Below are 26,101 nucleotides of genomic sequence, written 5' to 3'. Positions count from 1 at the left end.
TAACAGTGGTAATATCAATGGTATAAATGGTCATGTTCAATCATACAGCATCACACCATTTTATTACAGAAGTCAGACTAAATCTGCTATGACAATTACTGTATCATAAGACATACAGGCTGCAGAAATAAAAGCCTTTGTGAAGAGGGGAAGAGGATGTTCTTGTCATCTTGTAGTATTGAATGTGGGTGATGAACTTACACCAAAACCCCATATCCAAATATCACCACATTTGGGAGCATTTGAAATCTAAGTCTGATTCTGAATTCTGTGGCTTGAGCCCATTGCTAGTATTGAGCCCACTACTATTATTACTATTTTATATATAATCAGAATGGTCTAGTGGATTGAACTCAGAAGATTGGAATTCTATTCCTGCTGTGCCATTGACTTGCAGGGCCGAATCAATGAATTGTGTAATAACTGGATTATAGTATTGACCCAATAATTGAAATGAATGCTACTTGCAGTACGCCAGTGGTGGTGAAATTGCCCTGGTATGTGACTTTTGATGAGTTAGTTACTTATCTCACAAGGAGGGTTATCAGGCTTACTGTGCATATAGTAAAATTTCAAATGTAAAGTTCTGTATAGAACAAGTGGTAGACATCATCTGTGTTCCCATCAGGGGATGGGGGATTTAAGCATGACTTTGACATGCCAAAAAGCCACAGATGGTTTAAGGTTTTGTTTATTAAAAAAATCAGTGTCCAAAGGTGAATTATAGTATGAATGTAGTACCAAAGGTAGCCATAGCAGTTACTGTACTAATATAGTTTCTAAAAAGAATGAATGAAGTATTTTGTAGGGTGCAATTCAAGTGAGCCATCCATTCCAATCCAATTCTTAATTTGTATCAAAATATGTATATAGAATTGTAAAAGAATGCTTAGCACTTCTATATAGTGCTTAAAGCTGAGGCTCTCATAGTGCTTTACAAACATGAAAGAATTAAACCTCATTACCCACCTGTGAGTCTGGTAATATTACCTCTGCTTTACAGATGGGGGAAACTGAGGCATAGAGAGGTGAAGGGCCTTGTTCAGTGTCACCCAGTGAGTCAGTGGCAGCGTTAGAAATAGAACCCAGCTTATCTGACTCCTCCTGTTGGTGGGATAGATTTGCCTTTGACATAAGTACCCAGAAAGATAATGGAGCAAATAATTAAGCAATCAATTTGCAAACACCTAGAAGATAATAAAGTGATAAGTAACAGTCAGCATGAATTTGTCCAGAACAAATCGTGTCAAACCAACTTGATAGCTTTCTTTGACAGGGTAACAAACCTTGTGGATAAGGGGAGAAGCGATAATGTGGTATGTCTTGACTTTAGTAAGGCTTTTGAGATTGTTTTGCATGACCTGCTCATAAACAAACTAGGGAAATACAACCTAGATGGAGCTACTATAAGGTGGGTGCATAATTATTTGAAAACCATTCCCAGAGAGTAGATATCAGTGGTTCACAGTCAAGCTGGAAGGACATATCAAGTGGGGTTCCACAGGGATCAGTTCTGTGTCCGATTCTGTTCAATATCTTCATCGGTGATTTAGATAATGGCATAGAGAGCATACTTATAAAGTCTGTGGATGATACCAAACTGAGAGGGGTTGCATGTGCTTTGGAGGATAGGATTAAAATTCAAAATTATCTGAACAAACTGGAGAAATGGTCTGAAGTCAATAGAATGAAATTCAATACGGGCAAATTGAAAATACTCCATTTAAGAAGGAACAATCAGTTGTAAACATACAAAATGGGAAATGACTGCCTAGAAAGGAGTACCGGAGTACTGGGGAAAGGGATCTGGAGGTCATAATGGATCACAGCACAAATTAAATATGAGTCAACAGTGTAACACTGTTGCAAAAAAAGCAAACATCATTTTGGGATGTATTAGCAGGAGTGTTGTAAGCAAGACACGAGAAGTAATTCTTCCACTCTACTCTATGCTGATCAGGCCTCAACTGGATTGTGTCCAGTGCTGGGTGCCACATTTCAGGAAAGCTGTGGACAAATTGGGAAAGGTCCAGAGAAGAGCAACAAAAATGATTAAAGGTCTAGGAAACATGACCTATGAGGAAAGATTGAAAACATTGGTTTTGTTTAGTATGGAGAAGAGAAGACTGAGGGGGGGACATAACAGTTTTCAAGTACATAAAAGGTTGTATGGGATTAAAATTGCTTCTTGTTGAATCCTCAGAGGTTGAGGAGAACAATGAGCTTAAATTGCAGCAATGGCAGTTTAGGTTGGACATTAGGAAAAACTTCCTAACTGTCAGGGTAGCTAAGCACTGGAATAAATTGCTGAGGGAGGTTGTGGAATCTCCATCATTAGAGATTTTAAGATCAGGTTAGACAAACACCTGTCAGGGATAATGATAATGATAATGCTTGGTCTTGCCATAAGTTCAGGGGACTGGACTAGATGATTTCTCAAGGTCCCTTCCAGCCCTACGATTCTATGATAAGTAGATGTCACTGAGAGGTTTGTCTGTTTCTGGAATACTTTTCTCTTTCTCTGTCCTTTGATACACATTACAAACCTAGTCCAATTAAAAATCTAAAATTCTGTGTCATGTTTTGCTAAAACAATAAGTCATAGGATTGCAAACTATAGAATTGCAGATATAGTACACAAATCTGCATTACTTTAGCTATGACTTTCAGTGACAGCCTGGTTATGAAATTGGGAGCAACTTGTCAGGTGGATGTGGTACCAAGAGACTACTGTAAATGCACACTTGAAAGTTTAGTAGTCACTAAGGATAGAAACAATGTAAATTGTTCACTGAGATTCCCCTGGTGAGACGCACAGGACATGCTATGGGGACAATGGGCATACAGTCTGATTCCAGTGAATTAAAGTAGAGCACAAAGAATGCAGTGCAGCAAGCTTAGACTAAAAGAGCTAATTACAACATCAAGCAGTCATAGTTTCAGTCCATTTTATACTGACCAGGTTTCTTAAGGGAAGGGATTTAGAGTTTCTTAAAATCAAATGTGGGTGTTGGTGAGGTTGAAAATATTGGGAGGTGTGAAATAAAGTCATGTCCTATATTTGAACCCAGTAACATAGAACAACCACCAATTCCACTTTTGAATGTTTAGCTTCATGATATCCTGGGAGAACAACTGGAAGGGAATAAGAAAACAATCACTTTCCTTCCCCTTCGTTAAAACACTGTCAAAAACATCATTTCCCTTCCTGGTGAACTCTAGTTCCCCTGATGCTGATTTTGCTTTTGAATTACTGCCTTGGTGGTCTTTACTGAGATGACAAACCTCAACTTGCCCTCTTCAGAGAAAAGATTTGTAAGTTACAACTGTCCTCATTAGTGCAGATAATGGCAGATCTAGGCCTGGGAAAATAAAAGCCAGGGGACCACCTGCATAGTTGTCGTGCTCACTCATTCATGCACTTGGGTAGCTGTAGCACTTTGTTTTACACTGGGTCATGTTTGCTTTGCCATGCTTAAAAATTGGGCAGGGATTATGCCATTGACAGTCTTTCTGTATCGCCCATCACCACTAATTGGTCAACAGCAGGGAAGCTTCAAAGCAGTATTGGACATCCCTGGTTCTGCACATAGCATAAGAAGTACCTTGTGAGCCATAAAAATGAAAATGTTCCTCCTTGTGTTGCTTTTGGGACATGATCAGATGCCTAAAGAACAGCATCCTGATGCACAAAATCTTAATATCAAAATTCCCAATGGAGAATTGCAATAATTTCAAAATAAAAAAATAATGCAAAACCAAAATCCCAGCAGAGTCAAAAGAGATAAGAAACAGGAGTTCAGATTAATCCGTGGTTTAACATTGTTAAATTAATAGAATTATTGCAGGGATGAATTTGGCTCACAATGTCCTGTAATCTAAATGGCAATTTTAAAATTATAAAGCATCAATGGAATATTAGTGTTCCTTAAAAATGTTCTAAACTTACATTTTTTTCCAAAAGCAAACAATATCCCAGTTTCCTACCCAAATTGCACAACTTCTCTTGGCCATGTGGGAAGCCCATGCTTCAAGCTCTCCAGCTAGTGGTTGGAAGGAATGGTTACATGAACACGCTGGGATGGCCCTCTGCATTACAGCCTCTCTACCTGCAACTAGGAAGATGAGGTTGTCGCACTCTGTCACTGCTGGGGCTGTGGTGATGTGTGCCTTTGCTATCTGACTTCTTGTTGAGACGTGGCATGCAGGAGTTCTCTAGCATTAAAGGAAATACATGTACCATTCAGGCAGGAATCTATGGAGACTGCAGTAGGAGACCAAATGTAGAATGAGAAACTGACATTTGCTGAAGAAAGTGGCACATGGGTGAGGTGAGGGGATTGAATGATTGGGATTTTCCTGGACATGAGAATTTCAGATCATCCACTTAACATGATGGGATTTTTAAAAGCAAGATTTTGGTAATTTAAGAGTTTGGGATTTTATTATACACTATTTTCTATTTAATCTATTTGGCCCTCATTGCTATAGTACTTGAGCATCTTTTTTATACTGTTGCCTGTTAGGAGCTGCTAAGAATTGTACATGTTGTGGTAAAATGGAATCTTTACTTCTGTATTTTGGGAGATATGTAATAGAGTAACTCACTGCATTTTGAGTTCACTTTTTGAAATGTGGAAGCTCAACTCCAGTTTAGATTAAGTGGAAAAAGATGCTTGTTCTTTGCTTACCTTTTATATAAAAAAATTCACCACAAAACTTGGGATCAATGACTGACTGTGTCTGCCTGGGACTAGAATTGCAAGGTACATTGCAGATCAGGATTGAACTGCATTATAGGATATATCTTCACTGCAGGATTAGCTCAGGCTCTTACTCAGTTGCTGCCCCTCACCTCCCCTTCATCCACACACTCAGCCCTCTTACCTCAGTTAAGCAGTCCTTTCAATCTCAGCTAGCTGGCATGGCTGGGGAATGAGTTAGAGCCCAGCTTTGCTTTCTCTCGGGCTGGTAACCTGCCCAATTTGCAGTGAGGTTGCAGGCTAAATCATAAGAGTGCTGATAGTCTTCCAAACCCTTTTCACAATTCCTTCTGTATGCAGAAGGGCAGACAAGTTCTCCTACAATTCACTGGAAAAGAATCAGAGTGGCTCTGCTTACTGCAGCACAAAGAGCTATGAGACGTGTCCACAGAAGTCCTATCAGGACACATGAGGGAGCACAGCACCAATGAGTACACAGTAGCTTGAGTATGACTTTGTATTGTGGCTGCTCACACCCAGACTAGACTAACTTAAGTACCATTCACTCAAATTAACTCTGCAGTGAAGTGCAGAAGAAGCTTGTACTAACCCTTGCTCATCTATGCCAGGCTGCTGGCTCTCAACAGCAAAATTGGTCTCTGTTCCATGAGCACTTAGAATTTAAACCAAAGTATTTGGGGAAAATATTTATGCCGTGGCAATTTTTAACAGGCTTGGAAGTGTAGTTATCTATACACTGAGTTAGTTTCTAACAATATTTTGTTTATTTAACATCTATATTTCAGTAGCATTTAGAGGCCAGCCACATCAGGGACTATTTAAAATGACAGTGCCTGCCCAAAGAACTTAGTCTACAAGAGAAGACATGACAAGTGGATGAGACAAAAGGCAGTGAGGGTGGGGACTGGGAGAGGCAGGGTAACAGAAATATGATAGTGCACAAATCTTAGCCAGTCAGGAAAAGTAAACACAACTTACCACTTGATTAGCCTCAAACCTCCTTATTCTGATGTTTAACAACTTGCTTGCCTTTGTTCTGTTTTAGACTGTTGGAACTCTGACCCACACTCACGACCATCTTTCACCAATATCCTAGACCAACTCACCACCATAGAGGAGTCTGGCTTCTTTGAAATGCCCAAAGATTCCTTCCACTCCCTGCAGGAAGACTGGAAGCATGAGATCCAGGAAATGTTTGATCAACTCAGGGCCAAAGAAAAGGTAAGCAGGGAAAAATATTCCACTTTCATGTTATCTTGGACTGGGACCTTGTCCAGTTTCACAATCTAAGCAGTGATCATCTTATAGAGCAGGGGTGGCCAAACTTACTGACTCTCCGAGCCACAGATGATGGATCTTCACAAGAGGAGGCACCCACCTGCACCTCCCACGGAGCTGAAACCCTGGCTCTTCTCCCCACCCCAGTCTGGTATATGGAGAATGGGGGGAACATGGAGTGCTCCGTGAGTTGCACCTTAATTGTAAAAGAGCCGCTTATGGCTTGCGAGCCACAGTTTGGCCACCCCTGTGTTAGAGCACACTGGGGAAAGTGTGTGTTAGTTTATTTTACTGGCATTTTTAATAGAAGGGTTGGACTGGGAACAAAATAAGTTGTAGTACTCTTCTTGTGAATACACCTAAACTCTGCCCTCTTGTGGCATCAAAATGAGATTCCAGTCACAAATAGTGCAGATTTTCCATAATGTGATAGTTCTTCTCCATTTTTCCATGTGTCACCTGGCAATGAAATTGTTAACAGTCATGACAAATAAATTATCATTAGGCTTCTGTATTAACATCCAAATAATAGGAAAGGGGCAGTTCACACTTCTCAGAGCTATTGTTTCAATCTGTCTGCAAAGTCAAGTAAACATCAGTATTGGTTACACAATAGTCATCTTTTCAAGGCTTTGGTCACAACACAAGGGCTAGATACTTAACTTTATTAAAAAAAATTATATCTGAGGTACAGGAACACAAGGTACATCCGCCAGCCCAATTTGACTCTTTGTATCGAATTAGCCCAGCTCATCGTGTACTCAGGAAGCTATTAAAAATGTCAGTATGCCTGTGTTTTTAGGGGTCTTTTGACATAGTCATGCTAGTAATGATATTGACCTCTTTTTATCACAAGTCATACAAGTTTCCCATTTTACTCATTTAGTTGGTATGGCACTAAATTTTGCAGTGCTATTCTAGGTGTCAAGTACACATAAAATGTACTGGATTTGGCCACCAGCACTATATGGCCTGCCGTGTCAGTGACCAGATTGTGACACATGGAACCTTTAATCTCTCCTCCCCAGGCTCTGATCTTGAGACCTTAGGGATTGCCAACAGGCAAGAGCAATAGTAAAGACAAAATGGAAATAGCCTGAGAGGGTGGATCAGCAAGAAGAGAAGTTTAAGTAGAGAGAGTTGTACCCTGATTTGCCCCCTCCCTATTGCAGGAGTTCCCATGTTTCTGGAACTGATGCAGGGTCAGGGGAACAAGAAACAGAGCTGATGGCTGGCTCGCTAAGCTATCTGCTTTCCTTATACTTTTCTTTATGGTCTCGGCTGCAATAGTCAGTGAAGCAGCTGTCTCCTAGCTACTCCCTATCCTATTTATTTCTGTTTTCCTGGAAGACACTAGCAGGTCTCTCTGCCTTCCCTTTTCATCCTTCTTTCCCAATACCAGCATTGAGCTTTTTAGTAAATGTAAGGGAACCACTTGGTGATTGGGTGTGGCAGCAGTCTAAGTGGAGGCAGCATTGGGGGACAGTAAGGACAAGGGAATGGGAAATGTCAGCCACCAAAAATAAAGGCTACTCATTGAATGGGGGTGAAGTTCTCATCTACTGTCAGAAAAGTGAACATAACCAGCAACAGCCCTGCTTACTATGGTCAGTATAAAAAGAGGGGAGGAAGTCCCCATCAGCATATTACAATGGAGTGACTTGATACATGCACCAATTGGGCAGGTAGATATATGCCTAGCCAAGGTTAAGGGAACAATGAGCTAATCTAACATGAAATTTTCACTTAAAGGTCAACTTTCTTTAGGCTCAAAAGTTAATTTAGAGGTTTGGCGGGAGAAAAGGTTCTTTGAAACAAATGAAGCAAAAAAGCCCCTTAATGTGAATAGGAATGTGTTTGGAATTTTTTTTAAAATTACATGAATTTTTTTTAATATAAACACTTCCCTGTAGTGTTGCTGTCCCTTGGTACACTTGGTACAACAGGATTATATTAGTGCTTTATAGGGAGAAAATGAAACAACTGTAAGTTCAAGTTCAATGTCCAGTGTGAGTGATGTGCAAACAGAAAACAAAACCATCAATGATGAGAATTAAATTTTAAAATTATTTAAATGTGTAGTTTCTTAAATTGATAAATTTTTCAGAGCAGGGACTGTCAGTGTTTGTACAGTAAAAATATGAATCATCTATAGCATTCAGAAAAAGATATTTTGTGGAATACTTATCTTGACAATGAATGTCATTTTAAATAAAGCTTATTATCAAGCTTCTAGGACAGTATTTCAGTTAACAGTGAGGTTACCAAAAAAAAAAAAAAAAAAAAGGCTGGAGGGGAGAGCGCCAGAGAGAGAAAATCAGTTTAAAAATCCTTACTACTTAACAGGACGCTTCCAAACTAAAAAGAATTTAACTTGAACTCTTCAACTTTTACGTCTGCAGTGAAATTGACCAACTGGAGATAATTACTCTGTGATTTTCTGAATTCTTTTCTTCTTGTGGTGAGGAGGAAGAAAAGGGGAGAGCAAAGGATTTGGAGATCTCAGGAACAATTAATTCCAATTGATCCATTTCATCAACAAAGGGCAAAGTGAAAAGTTAACTTCAAACTCCTCCATGTTCACAGGGGTTCTGCACCCTAGCATGAGTTGATAGGAATCACTTCTGTATAATGAACATTTAAAAGGAAACAAAAAACACCTCACTTCTCCTCCCTTTGTAACTTTATTGTATTGATTTGTGTTAGAGCTCATAGACTCATAGTCTTTAAAGTCAGAAGGGATCATCATGTCATCTAGTCCAACGTCCTGCACTTCATAGGCCGCAGAACCTCACCCACCCACTCCTGCAATAGATCCATAATCTCAGGATGAGTTATTTAAGTCCTCAGAACATGATTTAAAGACTTCAAGTTACAGGGAATACACCATTTATTCTAATTCAAATAGCGAGTGACCCAGGCCCCATGTTTCAGAGAATGGCAGAGACCCTGGGGGTTTATTGCCTATCTGACCTAGGGGAAAATTCTTTCCCGACCTCAAATATGGTGATCAGTTAGACCGTTAGCATATCAGTGAGACCCACCAGCCTGACACCTGTGAAATAATTTACTGTAGTAACTCAGAGTCCTTCCTATCTAATGTATCATCTCCAACCACTGCAGAAATTTACTTCTAGCAGTTGCAGATTGTCTCTGATGGTATGTGGCCTATCTCATCATGCCATCCCCTCCACAAATATACCAATATCTGTCATGAAACCAATTGGATTTTTTGTTCCCTCTGGTCCTCTTGAAAGGCTGTTCCAGATCTTCATTCCTCTGGCGGTTAGAAACACTCATCTAATTTCAAGCCTAAACTTGTTGCTGGGCCAGTTGATATCCATTTGTTCTAATGCCAGCATTGTCCTTTAACTTAAATAACTCCTCTCACTCTCTGGTATTTATCCCTCTGATGTATCTATAGCGAGCAACCATAATTCCCCTCAGTCTTCATTTGTTTGGGCTAAACAAGCTAAGCTCCTTGAATCTCCTCTTACAAGGTAGGTTTTCCATTCCTCTGATCATCATAGTAGCCCTTCTCTGCACCTGTTCCAACTTATTTTAATTAATCTTTCTCAACCATGGGAGTCCAGAACTGTGCACACAGTATTCCAGATGATGTCTCACCAGTGCCTTGTATAATGGTAATAACACTTCCCTATCTCTACTGGAAATACCTTGCCTGATGTATCTTAGGATTGCATTAGCCTTTTACACAGCCACATCACATTGCTGACTGACTCACAGTCATCCTGTGATCGACCGATGGACCCAGATCTTTCTCTTCTGCTGCTTCCAATTTATATGTGCCCTGATTACAACAAAAATCCTTGCACTTTGCGCTATTAAATTTTATCCCATTTCTATTGTTCCTGTTTTCAAGGTCATCTTGTCTGATATTCCAGTCTTCCTCCATATTGGCAATAACTCACAAGTCTGAATCATCTATAGATTTTGTTAGCGCACACCCACTTTTGTGCCAATGTCATGAGTGAAAATGTTGAATAAGATTAGTCCTAAGACCGATCCCTAAGGAACTCAACTAGTATCCTCCTTCCAGCCTGATAGTTCACCTTTCAATATGACCCAGTATAATCTCCCCTTTAATCAGTTCCTTACCCACCTTTCAATTCTCATATTAATTCCCATCTTCTCCAATTTAACTAATAATTTCCATGTGGAATTGTCAAATGCCTTATTGAAATTCAGGTAGATTAGATCTACTGCATTTCCTTTGTCTAGAAAATTGGTTATCTTCTCAAAGAAAAGATCAGGTTGGTCTGTCACAATCTACCTTCTGTAAAACAATGTTGTATTTTATCCTAATTGCCATTTACCTCTATGTTCTTAAATACTTTCTCTTTCAATATTTGTTCCAAGATCTTGCATACAATTGAGGTCAAACTAATGGGCCTGTAGTTTCCCAGATCACTTTTCTTCTTTTCTTAAAAATAGGTATGACTGGCAATTCTCCAGTCATAGAGGACAACCCCTAAGCATATGGATTCATTAAAAATCCCTTGCTCTGGGGCTGGCAATCATGTGCCAGTTCTTTTAATATTCTTGGATGGAGATCATCTGGGCCCCCCCAGTTTGGTCCCATTAAGCGGTTTGAGTTTGACTTCCATCTCATGATGATTTCTACTTCCCTAACCTTGTTCCCATTAGCCACCTTGCCATTACCCCTAAGATCCACATTACCTTTATTAAAAACTGAGCAAAGTGTTAATTTAGGTGTTGGACCATGCACAGATTATTTTTAATCTCCACCCCATCCTCAGTGCTTAGTGGTCCCACATCTTTCCTTATTTCCTTTTTATTTATATGGCTAAAGAACCTTTTACTATTGTTTTTAATTTCCTTTACAAGGTCCAACTCTGCTTGACTTTTGGCAGTTCACTTTTCCCCTACACTTTCTGACCTCCAAGAGGTAGCTTTCCTTGCTAATCCATCCCTTCTTCCATTCTTTGTATCCTTTCTGCTTTCTCTTAATACCCTGTGTGAGATCCTTGTTCATCCAGCTTGGTCTGGAACCCTGCCCTATGAATTTTTTCCCCTTGCATGGGATGCAGGCTTCAGGTAGCTTCTACAACTTTGACTCAAAGTAATTCCAAGCCTCCTTCACATTCAGATCTTTGAGTTCTTCAGTCCAGTTCACTTCCCTAACTACTTCCCTTAATTTTTAGGGTTTGCCTTTTTTAAATCAAAGACCCTCATTGCAGACCTATTTTTGTTTATCCTTCCATTTAGTTTAAACTGAGTTAGCTCATGATCATCGAACCAAGGTTCTCCTCTACAACCAGTTCTTCTATGGTCCTTTTTGCTTACCGATATTAAATCTAAAATGGCATCACCTCTTTTTGGCTCAGTGACTGTTTGGTAGAGAAAACTTTCAGATATCACATCCAGGAATATCTGGGCTTTACCATTATTAGTAGCATTGTCCTTCAATCAATATCTTGGAAATTAAAGTCCTCCATAATCACGCAATTCCCACTAGTATTTATTTCATTAAAAATATTAGCAGTCTCTATCCATATCCAAATTGGATCCTGGGGGTCTGCAACATACCCCAAGCACTATCCCAGTGGATCTCTGTTACCTTTCTTCCCCAAAGTGATTTTAACCTGAACAGATTCCATTTTATTCATTCCATCACTTCTAATTTCTTTACAGTCTACCTTGTCATTAATATAAAATGCTACTCCACTGCCTTTACCTCTATATCTGTTTTTCCTGAACAGCACTTACCCTTCAGAACCTGTACTCCAGTCATGACTATTATTCCATCATGTTTCTGTTATCTCTGTATCTGGCTTCAGTTCCTGCACCGGTAATTCTAGTTCTTCCATTTTGTTATCCAGGCTCCTTACATTGGAGCTGGATTTTTTTGTTTTGTTTTTTGATTTATGATGCACTACATGGAAAGATTTAATTTTTAAACTGCTTTGAAGTCAGTTAAAACAAATTAATGCGGTTGCTAATTTAGGCAGGAAAACAAGGGGGAGGTTAACAGTTGGAAATTCTGAAGAAATCCTGCTGAATAAGCTTCCATATCCCATGTCATCCCCCAACCATCCTCCTAAATACTCAGAAAACACGCTTCCAGGTTCAACTCCTGTCATCATCTTGCCAGAAAGATGGAAATTCTGGAAGTTGCTGTGTTCGTTGAGGTGGGCATAGAATGCCACTTTTCACAAAACTTGTTGTACTGAGGCTTATTCCCTGGCTCCCCTATGATGATGGCAATACCCAAACCTAAACCAGCTAGCATATTTGAAAGTTTAGGTTAAGCCCTCAGTAGCACAGTCAACCCTGTGCTTATTGAGGGTTCTGATGCAGAGCAGAATCTTTTGATGCATATTCTAGGGTTCAGTCTTTTATCTTCAGATATTTTTCTCCAAGTTAAATATCTAAGTGTAAATATTATGGAAGTGCTTATATCTGAAATATTCTATAGTAATTAAAGGGAACAACTTCTAATATGCCAAAGTTGAAAATGTTTATTTTATTTTTACAGTCAGTATAGTTCTGTTTGAAAGGTGCCTTGCTGACCTCTGTAGAGATTGAAGCACTTTGTTTAGTCACAGAGCAGACACATCATGGACAGCTGCAGAATAAGCTTCTCCCACATTTCCCTAACAAAGCGCCTCAACCCTGAGCTTGAGGGACAACTTTGAAGGGGGAGAGTGGAATTCAGTCTCTGTTGTCATTTCACTCTTTGACCTCCCTGCTGAACATGTGAACGAGGCCAGTAATGGACCCAGCCACCATTGGATTTGCTCCTCTTCTAGGTAGAACAGTCTCAGAACTAGTATGCTAAACTTGTGACCTATGGAATTCTTTTCTCCTTCCTTTCTGCAGGAGCTGCGCACGTGGGAGGAGGAGCTGACCCGTGCTGCACTCCAGCAGAAGAACCATGAAGAGCTGCTGCGACGGCGGGAGCAGGAGTTGGCGGAGCGTGAGATTGATATCCTAGAAAGGGAACTCAACATCATCATCCACCAGCTGTGCCAGGAGAAGCCTCGAGTAAAGAAACGCATGGGCAAGTTCAAGAAGAACCGGCTTAAGTTGAAGGATGGCAATCACATCAGCCTCCCTTCAGGTCAGTGATGCTGCAGTGCTGAGTTGGAGGGGAGTCCTCTGTTCAGCCAAATGAGTTTCTCTTAATGTTGCTCATTTGTACCTGCAATCATAGAGTGGCCTATTGACTGTCACAAGATGTGCCTTAAGAAATCCCAACCTCTTTGGCATCAAGAAATTAAAGGACATTGGTTATAGGAAAAAACATAGGAAATGATGGCAATAGGATGCACTATGACTAACAGTGTCCAAAAGGTTAGGGTGTGGCTAGAGAGGAATGTTGAATGTTAGTGTTGTATGTAGCACACATCACTAGTCGGCAGCTGGTATCGGGAATTTCATTTTAACTACCAATGCAACATTCAGTTCAACAATACCCCAAGTGGTCACTTTCATTGAAAATGGTGGAAGTGTCTACTTTGGAGTCTTCTTACTGTGAAATAAAGCTGACGTGGGCATGTTTGAATTTGGCACAGCAACTATAGCCCATTGTGCTGCTGTTTAGCTGAGGGTCATGTTAGATAGCTAAGGGAAGAAGGTGATGAGGACTATAGCATTCAACTTCTCAGCACTCATAGTTAACACATGATGTGAGATTAAATACAGAATTAGACTGCTGCTTCATTCCTTCAAGACTGGATGGAAAATGTCACTTAGTTGGTCAGCAACTGAGAAAGTGGGTAGGAGAATTAGGATGGCTGTCAATTAAAATTAGTGAGTCCATTATGATAAGTGTGGGTATTGAATGTGTAAATTGCTTGGGGAGGTCCAAATTTACAAGAAACAGAAAGCTGCTTATGTTTGATTATATAATTCACCCAGCGTTTACAGCCTTGTTATAGATGATTTTTAACATGTACTACACTGTTAACTCTGCCTCTCAACGGAGGCTGAAGGTTGGGGAGAGTGATGGTGGTAGATTACATGGTTAATAATAACCATCTTTAACAAGATTGTAAACATCTGTTTCATTAATTTTTGCTTATTCTAAAAGTCTCTTTGGGAAATGAGATGAAAAGGTTTTTGCCTGGAAAATTATGCAGGTACATATGAGCAGAAATTTCAGTCCCCAATTAGACACACATTCATATGTGCACAATATGCAGCTCCTTTGAAACTGTATGTCCAAATATATAAGCACTAATCTTCAGGCTGCATTAGGTGTGCGTGCAAATTGGGCATTTACGTGCCTGCAAAGATTCACTGAAACTGGGGTCATTATGCAAAATTACCAGAAAGAATTAATAAACTTGTTTGTTGTGTTTCATGAATGAGTATTTTAATTATGATTTTTTTAAAAACAGATTTCCAGCACAAATTCACTGTGCAGGCATCTCCAACCATGGACAAAAGGAAAAGCTTGATCAGTAGTTGTTCCAGTCCTCCTGCAAGTCCTACCATCATTCCCAGACTCAGGGCCATCCAATGTAAGGAGCTTGCTATAACGCTGAACCAGGGAAGGATAAAATATGCCTAGCAGGCGCTGCAGTGGAGTGCTGTGGGTCTTGCTTAGGACAGGACTGTAAATGTTCTTGAATGAGGCCTACCTGTGGAGAGTGGGGTGGGGAATGTTCCTTCTCCCAGAAATTGAACCTAACTTGGGTGTGTTTCTGGGCACTTGCTGATTAATTTATATTGGAAGTATATTTCTCAGGGATACAGGTGGCTTCTTTATAACTGAATTTATGGAATAGATTTGCAAGTTCAGAATGGATTTTTTAATCAGGTGATAGGCTTAAAGAGAAGTTTGTGACAAAGGAATGGAAATTGTTTGGTAAAAACATTTCAAGAAAAATGAAAGCAATGTGGTCTCATCTTAACAAGCAGCCAGGAAGTGGAGGACATGAGCACATTTTGAAAAGCAATATGAAGGTAGTGTTGCCTAGTGATTAGTGTGGGTCTCAGCATCATGACAGTTGGATTTCTATTATCTTGTTGTCAGTTATCAAAGAGAAATTGATGATTAAATGGTCTTTCAGGGTGCTCTTTTCAAGTCAGGGTTGAGGCATGATGAGGGGGGGATTACACTGCCATTGCCTTTGCCATACCTCTTTTGGGTTTGTGTTCTATTTCCTGCTTTGCCACAGCTTTCTTCCGTGACTCCCTAGGTGAGTTACTTAACCTCTGTGCCAGTTTCTCAATCTCTAAAATAAGGATTTAAAAAAAATCTGCATCACATGGGTGTTGCATGGCTAAATCATTTGGTGTTGGTGCACTTTGTGGCCTTCAGATGCATGGTTAAATAATGTCAATATATTTCCTTCAGGGTCTGTAGCATTGTGCCTTGCCTCTCTTTTCATCGATGCTGAAGAGTGATGCATTGCCACTCAGGAGGCGCAGGCAGCGTTTTGGTTTTTTCCTGTCCCACATGCCCATCCTTTTTTTCTTATTGGTTTCCATAGTGACACCTGGTGAAAGCAGCAAAGCATGGGGATGCAACTCAATCCTCCAGAGGGAGGAAGGAGAAGAGGAAGAGAAGAGAAGCCAGAAGAAGAAAGGACGCACTTGGGGACCAAGTTCTCTTTGTCAGAAAGAGTTAGCTGCAGGAGAAGATGGGTAAGAACAAATAGGACTGGGTCCCAGGGGAAGCATGAATGGCCAAAGATTTTGAAACTTTAAAACTGCTTATGAGCTCTTGGCCTTCAGAAGGGCTGCCTGGTAAAACTTCAGCTCTGTCCTGCAGATCTGCCACACATTTCAGCTGAAATAATTATTTATCCATCGCCTAATAGACATTAGATAGAAGAAACATGTAAAATCACATCTAATCCATCCTCAGTGGTCCACGTCAGGATTGTTCCTTTCAGTGTGCTTTCCAGTGCTTTGTCCAGTGAAGTTTTAAAGTAGTGGGGCTTCTTCCATTTTCCTTGGGAGAGTATTGTACACTAATAATTCTCAGATTTTAGGTGTATTTTCCTGATATTCAGGCTAAATTTTCTGTAGGCCGATATCCTGCAGCTTCTGACTTTATACCCCCTTTCGACTACCCTGAAATATTCCTTTCCATCCTTCATATTTACATCCTTCAAATACATACTTTCTTTCCCTTGTGTAGTATTATTAAACGGGGACTAGAGGAGCAAGGTAGCTATTTTCTTTCAGCCTTTTAAAAAGTATACATATACTTGTAGAGATGTTGTGCCAGGTCTTCTGCAGTTGATTTCTACTCTATGGTTCCAATCTCCAGTCTTATGTGAATAATAGAATCGTAGAAGATTAGGGTTGGAAGGGACCTCAAGAGGTCATCTAGTCCAACCCCCTGCTCAAAGCAGGACCAACCCCAACTAAATCATCCCAACCAGCTTCGTCAAGCCGGGCCTTAAAAATCTCTAAGGATGGAGATTCCCTAAGTAACCCATTCCAGTGCTTCACCACCCTTCTAGTAAAAACGTTTTTCCTAATATCCAACCTAGACCTTCCCCACTGCAACTTGAGACCATTGCTCCTTGTTGTGTCATCTGCCATCACTCAGAACAGCCTAGTTCCATCTTCCCTGGAACCTGTCTTCAGGTAGCTGAAGGCTGTATACTAGGGTCCAAATCTCAGCATTTTTGTGATGCTGCTTAGAAGATTAGTATTTATTTTTAATGACATGGTTAAAAAGATGTGAGGGGACTAAATGCCTCATAGGTTTGGTATGGTGGGATATGGAGCCTTTCACACCTAAGTTGCTAGTTCGGATTCGGTCCAGATTTGTAGTGGGGAAAAAAATCTGATAGTTGGTCAGTAGCCTATCCTGAAATGAGTCTGGTGTCTTTCAGTTTGCCAAATTCCTGGAAGACAAGTGTCCATATAATAAGCTCTCCCACCAAAATTGTCACTGATTGCTCCACTCAGAAAAGCCGAGGATTGAACAGTCCATGAAAAGTAAATTACATTTTCCTTTAAACAGTGATCTTTCTAGCCCAGGCTTTTGAGGCACATTGACAGGGCAGTATGGAGACAGCTTGCATGGCCACTACTCAGGCTGTCTTTCTTCTGTAGATAACTCTCAAGAATTAATTCCTTTATTCAGCAAATAAGCCCGCACCTTTCACCAGCATTAAATTTAAAAGGGGGAGAAAAAATGTTGATGGTAGAGAAATACGTATGCCTTGAGTTCAGAAGCCTTTTGTTGGAACTCTGAGAAAAAAACTTCTTTATCTTTTCCACTCCTTCCCCTACAAAACAACAGCTAGAAAGGGTGAAGCACAGGGAGCTAGGAGAGTGGTATTTGCCAGTTTGCTAAGAATGGTTGAAATTAACTTAATCCTGTTCCTTGCAAAACTGAGATGTTATCTCTGTGACTGACTGACTTCATCTCTTAGAGAGGAACGCAGTAAGGTCATGGCATCACATAGAGCAGCATCTGGAACATGGTGACTATTTTGTTTAATTGGCAATGCAGTGAATATATGCTGAATCGTTGCTGCTCATTGAGATCATGCCAAACTGAGAGGCTGTTTAAAGGAAACTACTGCAATAAGCTGCAGTCATTCTGAGGCACACTATCCATTTTTATTTTCTCTTTGGTTAGTTATGGATAAATTTTAAGACTCACTTAAGTGCCAGACATAGGTGAAAAGTCCCCATGCAAGCTTTTCCTGCAGAGCTGTGGCAGTGCTCTTTAATCCTGGATAGCAATATTGTTGCCATTTCAGTTGCTTACATAGCTCTCTGCCAAGGCAACATGAATCTTTACCTCCTTCATCCTTTGCCATGTCTTTTTCCAATAGAGATTTAAAAAAACGAGTTATGGTAGCAAGTTGATAAATTGGAGAGAGTCCAGGGAAGAGCCAGGAGAATGATTAAAGGATTACAAGACATATTATAGCAATAAATTCAAGGAGTTCAATCTATGTACCGTAACAAAGTTAACAGGTTAAGGGATGACTTGATTACAATATATAAGTACCTACATGGGGAACAAATATTTGATAGGAGCTCTTTGGTTTATCAGAGAAAGACATAACACAATCCAAAGGCTGGAAGTTGAAGCTAGAAAAATTCAGAATGGAAATAAAGCATACATTTTTAACAGTAAGAGTGGTTAACCACTGGAACAATTTACTAAGGGTCGTGCTGGATTCTCCGTTACTGGCAATTTTTAAATCAAGATTGGATGTTTTTCTAACAGATACCCTCTAGGAATTTTTTCAAGCAAGTTCTGTGAGCTTTGTTATATAGAAGGTCAGATTGCAATGGTCCCTTCTGGCCTTGGAATCAATGAACATTATGTTGCTGGAGTTGCAATGAAACTCACTAGCATGAATTGCATTCTAAATTCAGGTTTATATAAAGCCAGTCACTGAAAGATGACAGTGATTATTTTTATCCTTTTAAAGTTTGTCTATGAACTGCAATGATATGCATACCTGATAATAGGCTGATATGCTGAACTGGCAGAGACTGATTAAGGCTGAACATAGCTTGGATCAGTGTTATGACATTTATATTGTGACTTTGTGAAATTTACTTTAAGATTTCTGATGGAACAGATCTCAGTCTCCTAATTCTGAGGTCCCCTATTCCTAGTAGAGTTCAAGTCAACTGATACAGTAACCTGGCCTCAGCCTGTGGTTGTGACATAGGAGATTTTTGTTCTGCCTAGGGATAGACACTCAGGTTTTCACATCAGCAATTGGGTTCTTAGTGTTTATGCGATTTTAATGTCCTGTTGCACTGAAGGTGCATTTATGGATGTATGGTAGCTATAGGCCCTTGCGCTGTGATCTCTTCAGGTCTCACAAGTTAAGCAGGACATAACTTTAGATGAGGGTCTTTCAAAGAAAACTCATTTGCGGCAAAAAGTGGTGCTGGAAATTCAGTAGCAGACACACTTTTCCCTGAGTCAATACTGTACTAATGCCTCAACATGGTGTTTAAGGGACACTTAAACTGTTGGACTCGCTCTTTTTCAGACAAGACGTTATTAAAGATTCCATTACACTTTTGGAAATTTACTGACCACATGAGATCTAATCATCTCGCAGGCTAAAGGAAGATAGGCTTGTAGGAGTTCCCAAAGAGAGTGGCAAAGGTTTTTCTAGCGGAAAGGGAGGCTGAGGAGGACAAATGTAATAACTCTACTTCTACTTCAAGTGATTGCTCATATCCATTTCAATATAGGTGAGTGCGCACCCCGTGCACTGGTTCCCGGAACCTTTTTCCCCTTAGGGAGCCCCGTAGGGCCGGCTCAGGCGCCCCCTGGAGTACCGTGCTCATGCCGCGGGATATGAGGCACCGCCGGCCCTGCAGGCCCTCAATTTCTTCTTTCCGCCCGTTGATGGTTGCTCGAACGTGTGCCTCATGCTAACAGCAAGAAGCTTCTCTGTTGTTTTATTGTTAATTAGTAAATAGTTATTAAGTATAGCAGTTTAGTTTGAATAGTTAAGTAGTGTAGTTAGACAATAGATAGCCCTCAGGGGCTTAAGGTTGGGCCATGCCTGGCTCAACCGGTTTCAAGTCCTGTGCCGCCTGTGGCAAGGCTTTCCTAGTGAGCGACCCTCACGACTGCTGCCTCCGTTGCCTCGGGGAGCAGCATTGCAAGGACAAGTGCAAAAATTTTGCAAGGCCTTCAAGCCGCGGACCCAGAAGGAGAGAGATGTGCACTTGAAGGCCATCTTGATGGAGTCCACACTCCGGCCGGACTCCGAACCAGCGCGATCCCCTACGGCACCGAGCTTCTCCTCGGTGCAGAGTGCCCCACTGGCACCGGAGTCGTCCCGTCAGCAACCTTTAGTGCTGAGAAAGAAGAAGCAGCAGGAAGCTGCCCACAAGGACTCCCCTGCACTGCCAGTTGGGCCAGGGGCCAGTTAGGAGATGCCCCAGCCATGTGCCGTGGAGAGTACTCCGGCACCGGCATTTCCTTGCAGGGAGCCTCCCCTGACTCCTGGGGGTGGGGGAGTGCCCCTGCAAGGACCGTCGACGCTGGAGGCATTCACTGCATCACGCGCCCTCATGGGCATGGCCACGCCTCCGTCCACCCCTCGGCCAAGGGTGCAGGGACCGGTGTCTTGGGGTAAACCCGCGCTGGGTGGCCCTGGTGGGTGGTCAAGACAGGAGTCCAGGTCTCCCCCCAGACGATCGCAGAGGGTAGACAGTGCGGGCTCCCCTCCCAGCTCTGACTCTGAGTCGTCGAGCTCCTCGACACCGCGACACCGAGGGCGGTCTAGAGGCTCGTGTGCGAGGCGGTGCCGCTACAGTTCTGCCTCTTGTGGTGCTCGCAGTTCGGGATCTCGCACCCCAGCACCGACTCCAGTGCGGCACCGGTCTTGATCCCCAACACGCAGCCCGGCATGGATCCCGGTGCCTGATAGACCCGACACGCTTGGCACTGGTCCCGATCCCTGGAACGCAGCCCGGCACAGATCCCTGTGCCCGACGACATGGCCAAGCAACACCGGTCCAGATCCCCGGCGTGACTCCCGGCACCGTCAGAGACTCAACGGTACCAGTCCCGATCTGCGGGCCATAGCCCGGCGAGGATCCCAGTACCAAAAGACACGGCACCGATGGCGCCTCCGGCACTGCGCCACCAGTCAAGATCCTCGGAGTTGGAGCCGGGGTGGAGAGGTCACAGCCGGCACCGCTCCCAATCTCCTAGGGGCAAGCGCCTTCGCAAGACCTCGGCGACAAGGAGGACATCATATTCCAGCTCCTCCAGTTGCTCACCCCCCCTCCGGCACTGCAGGCGTTGGCACCGATGAGCCTCCTTGTCATCTCAGAGCAGGTCGTTGACGAGGGCCGGCCGGAACCACAAACATGGTAGACACTGCTCCAGCAGCTCGGGGTCCCGTGCCCATTGGGAGGCTTCCCAGTCTGCACCGTTGCCAGCACTGGCGTGGTCACAAGGGCCCTGGCAGTGGCCCTACTGGGGACTTTGGGGGCCCAGTTGGGCCAGGGTACAGTCTCGGTCTAGTCTTCAGGGGCGGCCCAACCAGCATCGCCCCCACCGAGCCAGCCGGACAAGGGCCATTCCTCGGAGGAGGAATCAGACCCTCAGGAGGGTCCCTCCCACAATCCTCCTCGTCTTCCCCTGACGATGCGGCCGCCAGGGATCATAGGGCACCCCTGCCTAACTTTAAGGCACACCAGGAACTGCTTAAGAGGGTGGCCAGCAACTTGAACCTGGAGCTCAAAGAGCTCTCTCAGGAGGAGGACCCCCTCTTTAGTGTGTCAGGGTCAGCAGGGCCATCCAGAGTCATCCTGCCAATGCACGAGAGAGTTCTGAAGCTGGCCAAGGCCCTCTGGCAAACCCCTGCCTTGGTTGCCTCTACATCCAAGGGCGCCGAAAAGAAATATTATGTCCCCGTGGAGGGGTTTGAATTTCTCTATAACCATCCTGCTCTGGGGACTCTCGTGGTTGATGCCGCCAACCAACGAGACAGGCAGGGGGCCCAGGGTAATACCCCCCAAGAATAAGGATAATAAAAAGCTAGACCTTTTCAGCTGCAAGGTCTGTTCTACGGGGGCCCTGCAGCTGAGGATCACCAACCACCAGGCGCTCCTCGGCTGTTACAACCTGAACCTCTGGTCCTCCTTGCAGAGGTTCATGCAGGGATTGCCACAGGACCAAACAGCGGACTTCGCCACTATCATAGAGGAACGCACTGCAGTGGCAAGGGCGGCCTTACAAATGGCCAGCGATGCAGCAGACGCCGCTAGCAGAGCCATAGCTTTGGGCATTGTGATGCGGCGGTGTTCCTGGCTGCAGTCATCGGGGCTGTCTCAAGAAGTTCAGCAGTCCATCCAGGACCTGCCTTTCAATGGTGCTGGCCTCTTCTCTGAAAAGACAGATGACAAACTGCATGCCTTAAAAGACTCCAGGGCTACATTAAGATTATTAGGGCTCTACACCTCTCAGGCCTCGAGGCGTCAGTCTCAGCCGCAAGCCCAATGCCAACGCCAGCCTGCCCCTAGGCTGCCTCCCAGACCCGCTCAACCCAGGAGGGGTTGGGACAGATATAGACCGCCTAACCGGCATGACCACTAGGAGTCCTTGGCGGGCCCCCAACAAGGCCCAGCCAAGGGGCATAACAACAAGTGGCAATTTTGATGGTGCGCCCAAGGCTGGCACTTTCACTGTCCCACTGGATCTGACCCTACCGTTCACCCACAGACTCAGGCTGTACTACACCGAGTGGCAAAACATCACCTCAGACCGCTGGGTCCTCGGTGTAGTCCACAGGGGCTACACCCTGCAACTCATGGCCTTCCCCCCGGACTCTCCCCCTACCCCATCCCTCTTCAGGGACCCCTCTCACGAGCAACTCCTCATACAGGAGGTGAACTCTCCTCCTCCTCCTCGGAGCTGTGGAAGAGGTTCCCCCACTGGAAAGGGGTTCTACTCACGATATTTCCTCATTCCCAAGTCAAAGGAGGACCTGAGACCCATATTAGACCTCTGCCATCTGAACAAATTCATCAGACGCCTCAGGTTCTGTATGGTTTCCTTAGCCTTCATCATTCCCGCTCTGGATCCAGGGGACTGGTATGCTGCCCTTGACTTACAGGATGCTTATTTTCATATTACTATCCTTCCCAGTCACAGACGGTTCCTTCGGTTTGTGGTAGCTGGCTGCCACTACTAGTTCTCGGCCCTACCCTTCGGCCTCTTGTCCGCCCCCAGGGTGTTCACAAAATGCATGGCGGTGGTGGCGGCACAACTGCACCGCAGAGGGGTTCAGATCTTCCCCTACCTGGACGACTGGCTGATCCGGGGCAAGTCTAGGGCTCACGTGAGAAACAGCCTGGCGCTCACCTGTGCGACATGCACCAGACTGGGGCTGCTTGTCAATGAGCAGAAGTCTACTCTCACCCCGGTGCAGCGCATGGACTTCATCGGGGCCACCCTGGATGCCACCCAGGCCAGAGTCTTCCTCCCACAGCCTCACTTCGAGGCGATAGCTGCCATAATAGACAATCTCCACAGGTCCCCCACGACGATGGCCAGGCACTGCCTTCAGCTGTTGGGACACATGGCAGCCTGTACGTATGTGGTGAGGCTGGCTCACCTCAAACTCAGGCCTCTCCAGGCGTGGCTGGCCTCGGTGTATGCACCAGCCAGGCAGTCGTTGAACAGAGTGGTCATGGTTCCTACTCAGGTACCGACCTCCCTGGATTGGTGGAGGGACCCAGGGGAGGTGCTGACGGGTGTTCCCTTCAGAGACTTGGCACCATCAATAACTCTTATCACGGATGCCTCGGATGTGGGCTGGGGGGCCCACATCAGCAGCGACCTCAGCACCCAGGGGCTCTGGTTGGCACAGGAGAGGTATCTCCACATCAACGTCCAGAAGCTCAGGGCAGTCTGCCTGGCCTGCAAGGTGTTCCTCAGATTCCTGAGTGGCAGGATGGTGCAGGTCCTTACGGACAACACAGTGGCCATGTTTTACATGAACAGGTGGGGGGGGGGCGTGCTCTTTGGCCCTGTGTCAGGAGGTTATTCGACTTTGGGACTTTGCGGTGAGGCACGACTTCCACATATCTGCCTCTCACCTCCCGGGGGTCAGGAACGATGAGGCAGACCGCCTCAGCAGGTTGTTTCTACCCCACCACGACTGGTCACTGCACCCGGAGGTGGTGACTTTCATTTTCCGCAAGTGGGGGGTTCCCCAACTGGACCTGTTCGCGTCATCCCGGAACAGGAAGTGCCCGAGGATCTGCTCGCTCCAGGGTCGCGAGCCGGGCTCCATCTCCGACGTGTTCCTTATAGATTGGATGGGGACCCTCATATATGCATTTCCCCCCATTCCGCTGCTGCCCAAAGTCTTCTTGAAGATCAAGAGGGACAAAGTGGACATCATTCTGATTGCCTCAGCCTGGCTGAGACAGCCACGCCGATGCCGCTTCCGAGGCGTTACGACCTGCTCTCCCAGGACTGGGCTCGCCTGCTGGACCTGGACCTGGACTCCCTCCACCTGACGGCATGGAGGCTCTCTGGCTGACATAGGGAGAGAGAGCCTGCTCAGTGCAGGTCCAACAGATTCTGCTGGGTAGCAGAAAACCTTGCACTCAGGTGATGTACTGGGCCAAGTGGAAGCGCTTTACCTGTTGGGTGGAATCCCGGGGTATCCCACCGAGCTGTTCGCCCATACAGGTGATTTTGGAGTACCTGCTCCACCTGAAGCTGCAGGGTCTAGCTCTGGCCTCCCTGAAGGTGCACCTGGCAGCCATCTTGGCCTTCCACCAGCCGATGGAAGGGAGGTCACTATTCTCGCACCCAATGTCAGTCAGCTTCCTTAAAGGGGTGGAGAGGCTGTATCCGCAGGTCCATGACCCAGTGCCTCCCTGGGATTTGAACCTGGTCCTCGCCGCTCTGATGGGACCCCACTTCGGGCCCATGGCTACATGCCCGCTGCTCGTCCTTTCTTGGAAGGTAGCCTTCCTGGTGGCCATTACATCAGCTAGGAGGGTCTCCAAGATAAGCGCTTTGACCTCGGAGCCCCCCTGCACTGTCTTTTATAAAGACAAGGTACGACTGAGACCCCACCCAGCCTTCCTGCCTAAGGTGGTGGTCCAGTTTCATTATAACCAGGATATCTTCCTCCCTGTGTTCTTTCCCAAACCGCACGGGTCGGAGGAGGAGCAGAGATGGCACTCGCTGGACGTGAGACGTGCCCTGGCCTACTACATCGAGCGGACGAGGCCGTTCCAGAAATCAACGCAGCTGTTCGTGGCAGTGGCAGACCGGATGAAGGGCTCACCTGTCTCCACCCAGCGCATCTCCGGCTGCATCAAGACCAGCTACGAGTGGGCGAAGGTGTCGCTTCCAGGAGCTGTGACAGCGCACTCAACCAGAACCCAGGCCTCGTCGGCGGCCTTCCTGGAGAGAGTGCAAGGCAGCGACCTGGTCATCGGTTCACACCTTCACGTCCCACTACGCCATTGTGCAGCAGGCGAGAGAGGACGCAGGGCCGTGCTCATGAGAGTAGCTCAACACTGACTCCTACTCACCTCCAAGGTATGGCTATTTAATCACCTATTTTGGAATGGATATGAGCAATCACTCGAAGTAGAAAACAAGGTTACTTACCAGTAACTGTTGTTCTTTGAGATGTGTTGCTCATATTCATTCCACACCCACCCTCCATCCCCGCTGTCAGAGTCGGCAGAAAGAAGGGACTGAAAACCCGCAGGGCTGGCGGCGCCTCATATAACGTGGCATGAGCGTGGCACTCCAGGGGGTGCCTGAGCCAGCCCTACGGGGCTTGCTAAGGGGAAAAAGGTTCCAGGAACCAGGGCACGGGGCACGCACTCATCTATATTGGAATGGATATGAGCAACACGTCTTGAAGAACAACAGTTACTGGTAAGTAACCTCGTTTTTCTCATGAAACAAATATATGAATACCCTATCAACTTTCTCACTCAAATAAGCTACTGAAAAAATCTAAACCTCACCAAAAAAGGTGCCAAGGTAGGGGAAAGTAGGTAGTTTGGCTACTAGTGCTGTCAGGTATGACTTCATGTTCTCTTACCTCAAAACGGTAACAAGCGGTACTATTGCAGAGGTGATGTGCTTTACTAAGGGGAATATGTATCTTGAATTGCTTTCAGGCGCACCCAAGTGGTGTGTATGATGTGCAGCAGTCTCCTTGTCAGTCCTGCAGGGACTGTGGGTAGCAATGTTTGCAATTTGGAAAGGGGGGAAATGGTGAAGAATGAAAGCATGAGGTGAAAATAACACTGTCAATTTCAGCAAAGCCTGGGAATTATTCTGATCACTCCTTAGTCTTCATACTCAGAGTGAGATTCACTTTGTCAGTGTCAATGAATCTTCGACTTCTGCTTTTTTATGAAGGAAGCTGTGTCTAGAAGGAGGCATAGAGAAGCAGAAGAAGTTGATGTGTCATGCTGTGCCACAAAGGGCAGCCCAAAACACCCCTGTAATCTTCAGAGATATCAGGACTAAGGTGAAGGCTAGATTGTGACAATAGTTGTGCATTATTCACTGATTTGCTGTTTAATGTCTGTATAGATTTAGACGCTAGTACACACCTTTCCAACTCATGGAGAGAGAGACCCCATACAAA

General features: G+C 44.5%; 1 protein-coding gene across 1 annotated transcript in view; it reads left to right on the top strand.

Moving 5' to 3' along the window:
* MAP3K9 (mitogen-activated protein kinase kinase kinase 9) overlaps positions 1-26,101 on the top strand; it is a 91,338-nt gene that overhangs the window by 52,490 nt on the left and 12,747 nt on the right. Inside the window, exons 5-8 of the mRNA XM_067558140.1 lie at positions 5,770-5,945; positions 12,867-13,107; positions 14,390-14,512; positions 15,488-15,641. Coding sequence (XP_067414241.1) covers positions 5,770-5,945; positions 12,867-13,107; positions 14,390-14,512; positions 15,488-15,641 — 694 coding nt within the window. The remainder of the gene's footprint in view (positions 1-5,769; positions 5,946-12,866; positions 13,108-14,389; positions 14,513-15,487; positions 15,642-26,101) is intronic.

The sequence above is a fragment of the Emydura macquarii genome, unplaced genomic scaffold, assembly GCF_026122565.2.
Source record: "Emydura macquarii macquarii isolate MOO-44397 ecotype Brisbane River unplaced genomic scaffold, CSIRO-AGI_Emac_v2 contig_1876, whole genome shotgun sequence".
Lineage (NCBI taxonomy): Eukaryota > Metazoa > Chordata > Testudines > Chelidae > Emydura > Emydura macquarii.
The sequence above is the reverse complement of the archived record's forward strand: the minus strand, read 5'-3'. Positions and strand labels throughout refer to the sequence as shown.